This window comes from Neofelis nebulosa, chromosome 16 (genome assembly GCF_028018385.1).
Source record: "Neofelis nebulosa isolate mNeoNeb1 chromosome 16, mNeoNeb1.pri, whole genome shotgun sequence".
NCBI lineage: Eukaryota > Metazoa > Chordata > Mammalia > Carnivora > Felidae > Neofelis > Neofelis nebulosa.
In genome coordinates, this window is record NC_080797.1 from 26,785,392 (window position 1) to 26,797,660 (window position 12,269).

Here is a 12,269-nt window from a genome sequence, read left to right on the forward strand (position 1 = left end):
CCTGAAATCTCCATTTTAAATCTCACTCATCCTTTGACTGACATGGCAAAGTGGTCAAGCGCATGGATTCCAGAGCTAGACAGCTGGGGTTTCAGTCACGGCTCTGTCATTCAGTAGCTGTGTAAAGTCAGGCAATCAAATAACTTAATCTCTTTGTAGCTCAGGTTCCTCATGTGTAAAACAGGGAACCAATAGAATTTATACTTCCTTCAGTTTCTCACTTTTAAACTTTGAGAGTATTTCTTCCTTCAAAAACTCTTAAAGTTAAAAAGTTTCCTTTCCCGTCTTCATGAAGGCTCTTTCAAAGACTACTGACACAGCCCTTGAACTCCCAATACTTTAGTAAAATACGAAGTATGGATGTATGAACACCTAAGTGAAAGATCACCTGAGAACTTCCAACTACTCTCAGAAGGAAGATAGAGGCTCTTGTTATTTACAGATCCCACTGATTCTTAGGCGCCTCCCTAAAATTTTCACATATTATTAACAATTCGGGTTAGAAAACCCAAGTATGTCTCTACATTGTAATACAATTACAAGTATTTCAAAGAACAAAACCTTACTTTAATCACTGCATGAACAAAGTATGGTTTTGTTTTTTATGCTAACTTTGCTTCTAGGATCACTGATAAAAAAAAAAAAAAACACTGAAAAACCACTTGATATCCTCAGGTTATACAGTATGTGTACATGCACGTGTACAAACATCTCTACATACATATGAAATATGTTTCCATCTCACTGAGTAAATGGAATTTGTTAACGAAGTAATTTGGTTCAAAGGAAGACCTTCTCTGAACACCACGGTTTGGAGAAATGTACAAATCTTCTCTGGCTCTCCCCACTCAGTGTAGATTTATACAAGCATATTCATCACTTTCTGGGAAAGGCAGGGTAACCCACCAAGAAGAGCTTGGGTTTTGAAGTCAATGCGACATCTGTTTGAGTGAACCATTTAACAGCTATACGACCTTGGGCAGTAATTTAAACTCTGAATCAGGCAGCCCATTTAAAATGCAAATAAAATTCCCACATCGCAGGGTTGCTGGGATGACTGAACAAGGCTAAGTGTGCAAAGCACTTAACCTAGCACCTGGCAAGAGAAAGCTGTCAATAAACAGCAGCTACTATATTAATGCTCATTGGTTTGGCGAGTTGGGGAAAGGGTAGTTCACTACCTTCATTTCAGGTTAATAGAGAAACTCTATTTAAAAATACAACAAAAAGGGCACTGGGGTGGCTCAGTCGGTTGAGCCTCAGATTTCAACTCAGGTCATGATCTCATGGTTCGTGGGTTCAAGCCCCAAATCGGGCTTTGTGCTGACAGTGCGGAGCCTGCTTTGAATTCTCTCTCCCTGTCTCTCCCCTGCTCGTGCTCTCTCTCTCTCAAAAATAAACATTAAAAAAAATTTGTTAATAATTAAACAAAAATAAAAATACAACAAAAAAGATTATATAATGGTTGCCTTCTAAACTCGTATACTACACGCAATAATCATTCCTTGGAAGCTTAATCAATATTTGGAAATATCATTAGTTTTTCACAAATACTGAGTGGGACGGGGTGGGGGAAGGAAGTCCTGATTAACATAAACTACAAAGAATTCACTCCTCTGTGGTCATAGAACCTAAGAATCATCTATGTCCTCCAAGTTTACTTGTATTGTGAGATTAAATTAATTTCTAATGAAATTAGAAAGATTAAAGCTCAAATACCCATACACTTCAACTATTAGCTCTTGGACTAGAACCGTGATTAAACTGTCCAAACAACACAGATAATCAGCAGTCCAAATTAAGCCACATGATTTTTGTCTCCCTAAACAATATACTTAACCTCTCTGAAAATATTTTGCCTAGCTTACAAAGAATTTACAGTCCTTAATACACTCCAGTTGAGTGGTAAGAAATAAGCAACCAGAAGGCCTGGCTTCAAGTTAAAAACCATCTAGCCCTAGATTATTCTGACAGCTTGGCCTCAGAAAGAATTATTTACCTATCTGCTCTGAGAAAATAACAATTTATGTCAGAGAAGGGGTGAAAAATGCTGATGTCATGCAATTCACAGCATAATACAACTCTACAGAAATGGATAATGGCTTTAAAAAAATAACACTCACACTGGTAAAGGTTTGGAGGTATTTATAAAGACAGCCCAAAACAAGTTTGGCTCATGACTATTTTTATACCTATTTATTCCCCCAACACAGTGTTTTCTTAAATACATGTTACCTTATTTTATGTATTTTAATCTATTAAATTCCAATCAAACTGTATGTGATTTTTTCACATTTTTCAAATGATAAATATAAACAAAAATGGTAAAATATCACAGCAATATTCTAGCCAAATACGCTTTCAACAAATTATAAAGTAACTAAAATTCTCAGGAAAGAAGTCAAATTATTATACCCAGTTTATTCACTTGTAACTTGGAATTCATATATTCCCTTCTCCAGCTTTTTAGTGGTTAAAAATGGATGTCAATCAAATTTTTAAATATGAAATTAAAGATACTTTACAACAAGACTGTTTAGCTATGCATAAGTAAGTCATGGACCATTCAAGTTTTGTGCCTTTTTGTAAAATAAAAGGTTATTCTTTATAACCTAACCATAAATTAAAACTACTCGATTCCTTTGTTAATAGCTTTCCCCTATAAAGTATATTAACTTCTTTGGAAGTCTTAAACTTGAATACATGCACATGATGATTATGATTATGATTATGATCATGATCATGATTAAAGGTCCCAATGGTCTCCCTTCCTATAGAGAATGCTTTTTGTTCTTTCCTGTTTGCTGAAACAGGAAAACAGACAATAAAATGCTGCCATGTCTATATCGCAATAGAAAAGTTGGTTTAAAAAGGCCACTGCCTAACAGCTCTGTCTACTTTAATTCTAACGTATCAAAGAGAAATAATGACCCAGGGCATAATCAGCACTGTCTATATCTCTATTGTCTGAACTCACTGTGACAGATCCTAGAGTACTTACACAACTTTAAATAATCCCTAGTGTATTTCTTTTTCATAAAGTATATATTAATTTCTGTTCAACTGTTTGTTAATAGTAACATAATTTTCAATACTACAATGACAAAAGTCTTCTATTACCAGCTTCAAACAGTTAAAATTCCTATTAACTGGTATCTAACTTTTAGTTTTAGTAGAAATAGTTCCTTATGACTATAAGCTAAGGACTACTAGCAACACTATCTAGAAACAAGTTATAACCACTCCTAACCCCTCTAATTTTAAGATCCCCTGGATTAACCAGACACAAAGAACTCTTAGAAGGCCCGAGAGAAAATAAGTAGAGAAGGAAAATCATCAAAAAAAGCTAACACAATAACGAAGGGAAAAAAATGAAGTAGCAATGATATAAAATTCAGTTTCCATCAAAGATACATACATACACAAAACCATCTCAGGACCCTTGCACAAGCTGCTCCCTCTTCCTGGGGCATTTTCACCCCAGATATCCCACAGAGCTCACTCCTTCACTTCAAAGTCAGCTTCTCAGTGAGGGGTGCTTCTGACCATGCTGTGTACAATCACAACCCAGCCCACCGCACCCTTCTGATTTCTCTTAACGTTCTATTTTTCTTCCACCGAACTTACCATGTAAAAAACGACATGGTATTCTTACATTATTCTCAGTCTTCCTCTCCTCCCTAATGAAATGTAAGCCCCATAAAAGCAAAGATTTTTATTCATTTCGTTCACTGAATCCTCAGTGGCTAGAAGAGTGCTTAGAACATACTAGGCGCTCAGGAAATATCTGCCGAATGACGACTAAATGAACGAATACGTAATTATGAGTACATTGAATAGACCCAGAACAAGATATGTTTGTATTCCCACTGGGTATGAGGTAAGACTGAACTTGATTTTAATTAGCCAAGAGGTCAGATAAATAAATGTACACATAGGTATGCAAATCACTCTACATTTCCCCCTTTAATGTCTTAATCAGGAACACATAATTACCTGCATCTTCCAATAGAGCACAGGGCGATGGGATCACCCACCACAGCAACCAGAGATTGTGCTCTTGTGATGGCAGTATTGAGAAGCTTGTAGTTAGATAAAAAACCATAATCTAAATCCTCTGTGGAATCTTCCAGCAGTTGCTCTTTCTTTTTAATTGGTGTCTGTTTGTGTTTACAAGTATGCCTTGTACGTACTGTGCTAAGAAACAAAACTCTGAACTGCTTTCCTATAAAAAATAAAAAATAAATAAATAAGACGCTTAAGATTGTTATTTTGAGCCACTGATATAATAAAAGCATTTTAGTTTTTAAACGTTATTGCTAAATAACAGGTGTCGGTGAGGATGTGGAAAAATTGGAACTCTCGTGTCCTGCAGGTGAGAATGTAAAATGGGATGTAAAACACTACGGAAACCAGTACGGCAGCGCCTAAAAAAAAATTAAACATAAAATTAAAACACAGAATTAAAATTAAACATAGAATTGACATATGATCCAACAACTCCTCTTCTGGGTATATACCCAAAAGAACTGAAAGCAGGATCTCGAAGAGATATCTCCTAACAGCATTAGTCACAGGGGCAAAAGGTAGCAGCAACTCAGGCGTCCGGCGACAGACGAATGGATAAACAAAACGTAGTATATACGGACCATGAAACATTATATTCAGCCTTAAAAAGGGCGGGAATTCTGACACATGCTCCAACATGGATGAACCCTGAAGACACGACGCTAAATGAAACAGGCCGGTCACAAAAAGCCAAATACCATATGGCCACACTTATAGAAGGTACCTGGTGTAGTCAAATTCATAGACAAAGTGGAATGATGGTTGCCAGGGGCTCGAGGGAGGAGGGAGGTAGAATAGGGAGAAGGAAATGGGCCAGAATTTCAGTTTTACAAGATGAGAAGAGTTCTGGAGACGACGGCACGGATGCCATTCACAACAATGTGAATGTACTTAATAGCAATGAACTGTGGCATTTTATGTATTTTTAAACTGGAGAGACACTTTCAGAATGAACACATAAAACATGGTTCAAATGGTAAATTTTATTGAAATTTAATAAAATATTATTGCTGGAGTCAGCCTTAGTGATGATCTCATCGAAGGTGCCATTCAGTACAAGGACCGTTCTTTGAAGCGGGGTCATCTAGCCTCTCACAGACCAAGGCAGACACAGCTGATGCCATAAGGAAGCCCTGTCGAGTCTAGTTTGCACAGCATTTTTTATTATGCTCTTTCTTATAGGGACGCATCTATTCCCTCATTGCGACAAATCTCCAAATCTCCGAATACAGATTTAATACCAATCTGTACTCTTCTCTTCTCTGGGCCAAACAACCCTAGTTCTTTCAACCATTTCTGACTCCTAAGTGGCAGTTTTTAGACCATGACCTATCCTAAGTCTCCTCTGGGTGCATCCTAGCTTACTGGTAATATTCCTTCTAAATGCACACCCAAATTCTGTGGGATTTGGACAACACATGGTATAGTGGAGCTATTTTGTCCCTATACTCTAAAAACTGTTATTCCCATGAAACCTAAAACTGTGATTGTACTGACCTTTTCCAGCACTCATCTGATACTACTGCTTCGTATATTTCAAAGCAGAAACCCTACAGCAACTGATTACATGAAGACAATTTAAATGAGCTGCTGGTAACTATTCATTTAGGAAAGTCTACGGATAAAAACAAACTGTGCCTTGGGGTGCCCGGGTGGCTCAGACAGTAAAGCATCCGACTTCAGCTCAGGTCATGATCTCACCACTCGTGAGTTCAAGCCCCACGGTGGTCTGTTCTGACAGTTCAGAGCCTGGGGCCGGCTTCAGATTCTGTGTTTCCCTCTCTCGGTCCCTCTCCTGCTCATCCTCTGTCTCTTTCTCTCAAAAATAAATAAATGTTCACAAAAAAACAAAAAGCCTGTGCCTTTAAAAATGGATTTACACAGAATGTGCTTGATGGGTACACGTTTTCAAAAATCTTTACGAACAAATCAGTCCTCCGCTACAGTATAAAGACAGTAGGTGCCATACACTCCTGTGACTGTGACTATCACATACAGATATAGTGGGTGGCATTCACCCAAGTATGGCCACTGGAAATTCCATTTGTTCCTACTTCTTTTATTTGGATATGAAAATGTAATAAACATGTAAACGAGCTGGACCTTTAACTGTCAAATTTGGCATTAAAGAACTCGGTATGAAATAAAGACAGTTGCTTGTCCAGAAAAGAGATCTTGGGGATTAAAAATCAAATGTGTACACACTTTGGGATTTAAGCATCTGAATAACTTAATTCATTTTGATTAATCCTTACCTTGAACATTTAGCACCCTTTCCACATTAACATCAGATAATCTCTTTTTCCGAAGTTCGGCACGTATCCTAAACACTTGATCAGCATACGGAGTCACCACGCCAATACTGCCATCATCCAACTTCCCCCATGCTACCGGCCACTTCCGTCTCAACTCTTCCACACGTTCCACCACTTCGAAGACCTTTAAAGAAACACACAGATGCATCTAAAGCTATGAAGTGTTTGGAGGAAAAAATACAGTAACTGAAACACGTGTATAAAGGATGCCATTTTAGCGAATGTCATTTAAAAACTACCTCTAAACAGGAGTAATGCTTTGCTGATACGAACACAGAAAATTTTTATGTACATTTCAAACAGTAAAATTCTACAATAATGCACCCAGTGAAAACATGAATATCAGAGACAATGTAATGGATACGTGACCCTCACCCTTCAGCCTCCATTCTTTTTTTTTTTTTTTAGGTTCATTTTTTATTTATTTGGCGAGAGAGAAAGAGTGAGGGCACAGAGACAAGGAGAGGGAGAATCCCAAGCAGGCTCCGCACTGTCAGTGCAGAGCCCAACGCGGGGCTCAATCCTATGAACTGTGAGATCATGACCTGAGCCGAAATCAAGAGCTGGACGCTTAACCAACTGAGCCACCCAGGTGCTCTTAGCCTCCATTCTTAAATGGGGACAGGTTCTATTTCCTATGTAAACAGGAGGACAGGGATAGGGCCATGAAACTAGCAACCCATCTAGGGAATCAGAGAACCAAGTCCCGGTATTTCTCAGTCCATTCACTCCAGGTCAGGTCAGTGAAATTAACAGCCAACCAGAAGATTCCTAGAGTCAGCACCACCATTAATTCTCAGCAGTACAAGACCTAGCACTGTCCCCTTCCCCCACTGATACGACTAAGCAAAGCAGCCAACAGCTAACATCAAACCACAGTTGGGACTAAGACAAATCTGGATTGAAGAGACACTTTGACAACTCACTGCCTTCCAGTAGTACAAGTTTGCCCAAGCCATTTCCTTAACCTTGCAATAAAGTAATACCACATTTTACTCAACTGAATTTTCTGGACTCTACTTACTGGATTATTAGTATGATTTTTAGTGTAATTCAATGTATTTTTTTTTTTAACTTTTTTTTTAATGTTTTATTTATTTTTGAGACAGAGAGAGACAGAGCATTAACGGGGGAGGGGCAGAGAGAGAGGGAGACACAGAATCGGAAGCAGGCTCCAGGCTCTGAGCCATCAGCCCAGAGCCTGATGCGGGGCTCAAACTCACGGACTGCGAGATCGTGTCCTGAGCTGAAGTCAGCCGCTTAACCGACTGAGCCACCCAGGCGCCCCGTAATTCAATGTATTTTAATACAACAAATTGATCAAACGCATTCAATGCTTGGCAAAGGGGGAGATACCATGATTAATAAAACATGTTCCCTGCCTGCAAGAGATTATTGTATATTTAGAAAACAGACTCTTAAAAAAATATCATACATATATCCATACATATATGGATATATATATATATATATGGATATATATATATATATCCATATATATATCCATATATATATATATGCGTGTGCACGCATGTACATGCGTACGTAAATGGTAAGCTCAACAGAGGGTCAGGCAAGACTCTAGGGGCATAGAGAAGAAAGTTTTTTAATTGCCTTTTAAATACATTATTTATTTACTATTTGGTAATAATATCTATTTAAATTTACAATGTTAAATATGCCAAATAAAATTTGACAGTTTTTACTCAAGAACTTGAGGGTTATCGGCCAGGAGGCAGTCCACACTGCCACATACAAAGTCAATGGATGCCAGAGATTGAGACTAGAGTCTCCCATTGTGACAACGATTTAATGGCAAGTGCTTCAGATGTGCAGATGGTCCAAGGTTTCTGAAAAGTAAACCAGACTGAAGACCTAGACTAGACTCACTACAAGGAATAAGAAAGGCAGGCCGGAGTCTACCGCAATAAGGAATAAGAAAAACCTAGGTTTACCCATTTGGTTAAATACGGGGGTAGATGAAAGCTGCGGAGACACGTCTACCACCCACCGCCAACCCCAAACACATACACAGAGTTCCTACCACTGAGCGATACAGAACCATTTCCCCACTTCATCCCTCTGTGAAGCGATGCATAAAACTGCAGTCAAAATACACAGACTTGGAATGGTGATATGAGGAGCTGGGGAAACTTCTATCCCAGACAGACAGCTGTTAAGCTGGTCAAAATTAGCAGACAATCATTCATAGTCTCTGGAGACTGATTAACGAGTTTATAAGAAATTAATTGAGAAGCATTTATTCAACAAAGTCTACAGACACTAAGAGGGAGGCCAGGGCATTCAAGCAAGGGACTGCACCCAGCCCCCCACAGCTCCGTGTCACAGAAAAGGCTGTCTTAGCAGCTGAGGGGCAGTTCCCATCTCCTCTATCGAGCTCCCTGGTGTGAAAAAGCTATTCTAGGCGGTTTTGGAGCTGGTGACCATCAGATCCCATTTGCCACAGCTCCATGCTGCAGAAGGCCTATACTGAACAGTTAACAGCAGTTGACTTTCTTGTACTGACTTCTAACTATAGACCTATGATCAATTTTTAAAAGGAAAGATGAGGGGCGCCTGGGTGGCGCAGTCGGTTAAGCGTCCGACTTCAGCCAGGTCACGATCTCGCGGTCCGTGAGTTCGAGCCCCGCGTCAGGCTCTGGGCTGATGGCTCGGAGCCTGGAGCCTGTTTCCGATTCTGTGTCTCCCTCTCTCTCTGCCCCTCCCCCGTTCATGGTCTGTCTCTCTCTGTCCCAAAAATAAATTAAAAACGTTGGAAAAAAAAAATTAAAAAAAAAAAAAAAGGAAAGATGAATTACTATTACATAGTAAGACCCATTTCTGTGTAAATAAAATGAGTAAAGCATGGGACTCAACAGAAGAAAGGGAAATGGAGATCACAGACCAGAAACCATTCTTCTAATGACCAATAAGCATCTGCCCTCCTCTGGGTTTCCTGAAGTCCAAGACCCTACTCCCTCGTGACAACCAGAACCTAACCCAAGGGTCCCTGGCCTGCTGGCCCTAAAAGTCTTCACCAGGTTTTAGTCTGCTGCCTGATCTGACCATATTACCCACATTCTCTCTGCACCTAAAAAGTCAGAAACTGTAAGAGAACCATACAAGTTACATAGCACCTAATAGCTTAGCAACACTGTCATCGGGGCCTATGTGATCTCCCTGGAGATCCTGGAGCACATGACTCTGCAATTCAAGTCTGACTTGTTATTATTATTATTTTTTTAAGTTTATTCATTTATCTTGAAAGAGAGATTGCGTGCAGGCACACGAGGCAGGGAGGGGCAGAGAGGGGAGGAAAGAGAATCCTAAGCAAGCACCAAGCTCAAGGCAGAGCCTGAGGCAGGGCTCAGTCTCACAGCCTCGAGATCACAACCTGAGCCATTATCAAGAGTCAGATGCTGGGCGCCTGGGTGGCGCAGTCGGTTAAGCGTCCGACTTCAGCCAGGCCACGATCTCGCGGTCCGAGAGTTCGAGCCCCGCGTCAGGCTCTGGGCTGATGGCTCGGAGCCTGGAGCCTGTTTCCGATTCTGTGTCTCCCTCTCTCTCTGTCCCTCCCCCGTTCATGCTCTGTCTCTCTCTGTCCCAAAAATAAATAAAAAACGTTGAAAAAAAAAAATTTAAAAAAAAAAAAAAAAAAAAAGAGTCAGATGCTTTTGGGGTGCCTGGGTGACTCAATCCGTTGGGTGTCCAACTTTGGCTCAGGTCATGATCTCACGGCTCGTGAATTCGAGCCCCGCGTTCGGGCTCTGTGCTGACAGCTCAGAGCCTGGAGCCTGCTTCTGATTCTGTGTCTCCCTCTCTCTCTGCCCTTCCCCGGCTTGTGCTCTGTATCTCTCTCTCTCTCTCTCTCTCTCTCTCTCTCTCTCTCTCTCTCTCTCTCTCTCTCAAAAATAAATAAACATTAAAAAAAAATTTTTTTTTTAAGTCAGACGCTTAACTGATTGAGCCACCCAGCCACCCCCAAAATGATAACTCATTTGAGGAGCAAATGGATAGCTCAGTCAGTTGAGCATCTGACTCTTGACTTCAGCTCAAGTCATGATCCCAGAATCGTGGGATCGAGCCCCAAGTCAGGCTTTGCGCTGACAGCACAGAGCCTGCTTTGTTTGGATTCTGTCTCCCTTTCTCTCTGCTCCTCCCCTGCTCGTGCTCTCTCTCTCAAAAATAAAATCAATCTCTCTCTCTCTCTGCCCTTTTGCCCTGCTTGCACTTACCCTCTTTCTAAAATTAAAAAATAAATAAAAAATAACGATGACTCATCTGAGTATGTACTATGAAATATAATCATAGTCTATTTGAGATGGCTAACTAATAATTATATGAAAATAATATTGGCTTTTCTTTTAAACAAAGTCATATATTTTGTATTTTGTCATAAGAAATGTAAATCAAAGGGCGCCTGGCTGGCTCAGTCAGTGGGGTACGTGAGTCTCAATCTTGATCTCTGGGTTGTGAGTTTAAGCCCCACATTGGGTATAGAGATTACTCAAAAATAAAATCTTAAAAGAAATGTAAATCAAATGTAATCAAAATGTAAATCAGTCTTTGTTTCCCACAGGGGGTTCATCATTAACAAATCAATGTTATACAGAAAGAATAAACATCCCATACCACTTTCATGCAAATAACACACAATAAGATGTCAACCCCAAATCTTAAACACTCAACAAGAACAAACTATGTAATTGAGAAAATGTTAACAGTCTGCAGAAGAACTTAGGTACCTCTGCATTATTATAAAAAGCTGTGCTATTTTTTTCTTGTACATCTTCCCCTCGTGCTGTAAAGAAAGTTAGTGGGTAGAAATCCTTGTGTGCTGGTTGCTTTCCACTGGCCATCAGTTTGCCCTCATAGAAGAGCTCAGAGGTGTAACTGCAAAAAAAAAAGGACCAAAATAAATACATACATACATACATACATTCATAGTAATTTATCATCAAAATTAATTCCACCCATAAAAAAAATTATCGGTCAATTCTAATAATTTTGCTTTATGTCCCTAATTAATTTAACACTTATGAGGGCCAGATTTTCTCCAAAAGTAACCACAGCAGTAACAACAGGGTAGGCTCCTGGTATACCATTGCTAAATGAATTGATCTGGCAAGGTATGAAGCCAGAATACAGAAAGAAAAGGCAGAAATGACAATAGTTCAATACTAGATGAAAAGCTTGCTCTATGAGGAAATTGCAAGCTAGTTTATTTTCTTGGTTAATACATATTTTTATTTATATGGTTCATTTACTTACACATGCAAACACAAAGACACATAGACCCCGAAACACAGAATTGAAGGACACTCAAGTCTTCAAATGTAAAATTAATACTTTTTCCTGCTGAAGATAGCAAGTATTTGATTTATTACTGACTGAAGAAAATGACTGGCAATAATAAAAAGAGAATCACATTTTAGGACATTGATAAAAGATATACTCAAGTCTAAATTTACTTTTATATCTTATCGTTTTCAGAGAATCCTAAAAATTGTTTTCACTGACTAAAATGATTTTATTAAACTTTAAAACACGAGGTTTTGGGTGGGGTTAATGACTGAAAAGGAACACAAAGGAGCCTTCCAGATATTCTGTTTCTTGATCTGGATGCCGGTTACATGGGTGTGTTCAGTCTGTGACTGTTCACTGAGCTGTCACTTATGATATTTTTAGTTTTACAGATGCATACTACATTTGATAGAAAACCTTTAAAAACTTTATGACTAAGTTTCATGGTTTTTCCTTCCTTCCTTCCTTTTTATAACAGATTCCTTGTATAACATAACCAGACATAAAAGCAAATCAGTATGTCAATATATCTGTTTACTACATGACATAGTTTTACATACGTATTACATATTTAGTCACAGA

At 39.2% G+C, this 12,269-nt stretch overlaps 1 protein-coding gene across 8 annotated transcripts in view; it reads right to left on the bottom strand.

The window, feature by feature from the left end:
- HELZ (helicase with zinc finger) overlaps nucleotides 1-12,269 on the bottom strand; it is a 166,330-nt gene that overhangs the window by 60,045 nt on the left and 94,016 nt on the right. For all 8 annotated transcript variants that reach the window (XM_058702967.1, XM_058702962.1, XM_058702964.1 and 5 more), the window contains 3 exons: nucleotides 11,129-11,276; nucleotides 6,324-6,507; nucleotides 3,997-4,225 (listed from right to left, as the gene is read on the bottom strand). In XM_058702967.1, coding sequence (XP_058558950.1) covers nucleotides 3,997-4,225; nucleotides 6,324-6,507; nucleotides 11,129-11,276 — 561 coding nt within the window. The remainder of the gene's footprint in view (nucleotides 1-3,996; nucleotides 4,226-6,323; nucleotides 6,508-11,128; nucleotides 11,277-12,269) is intronic.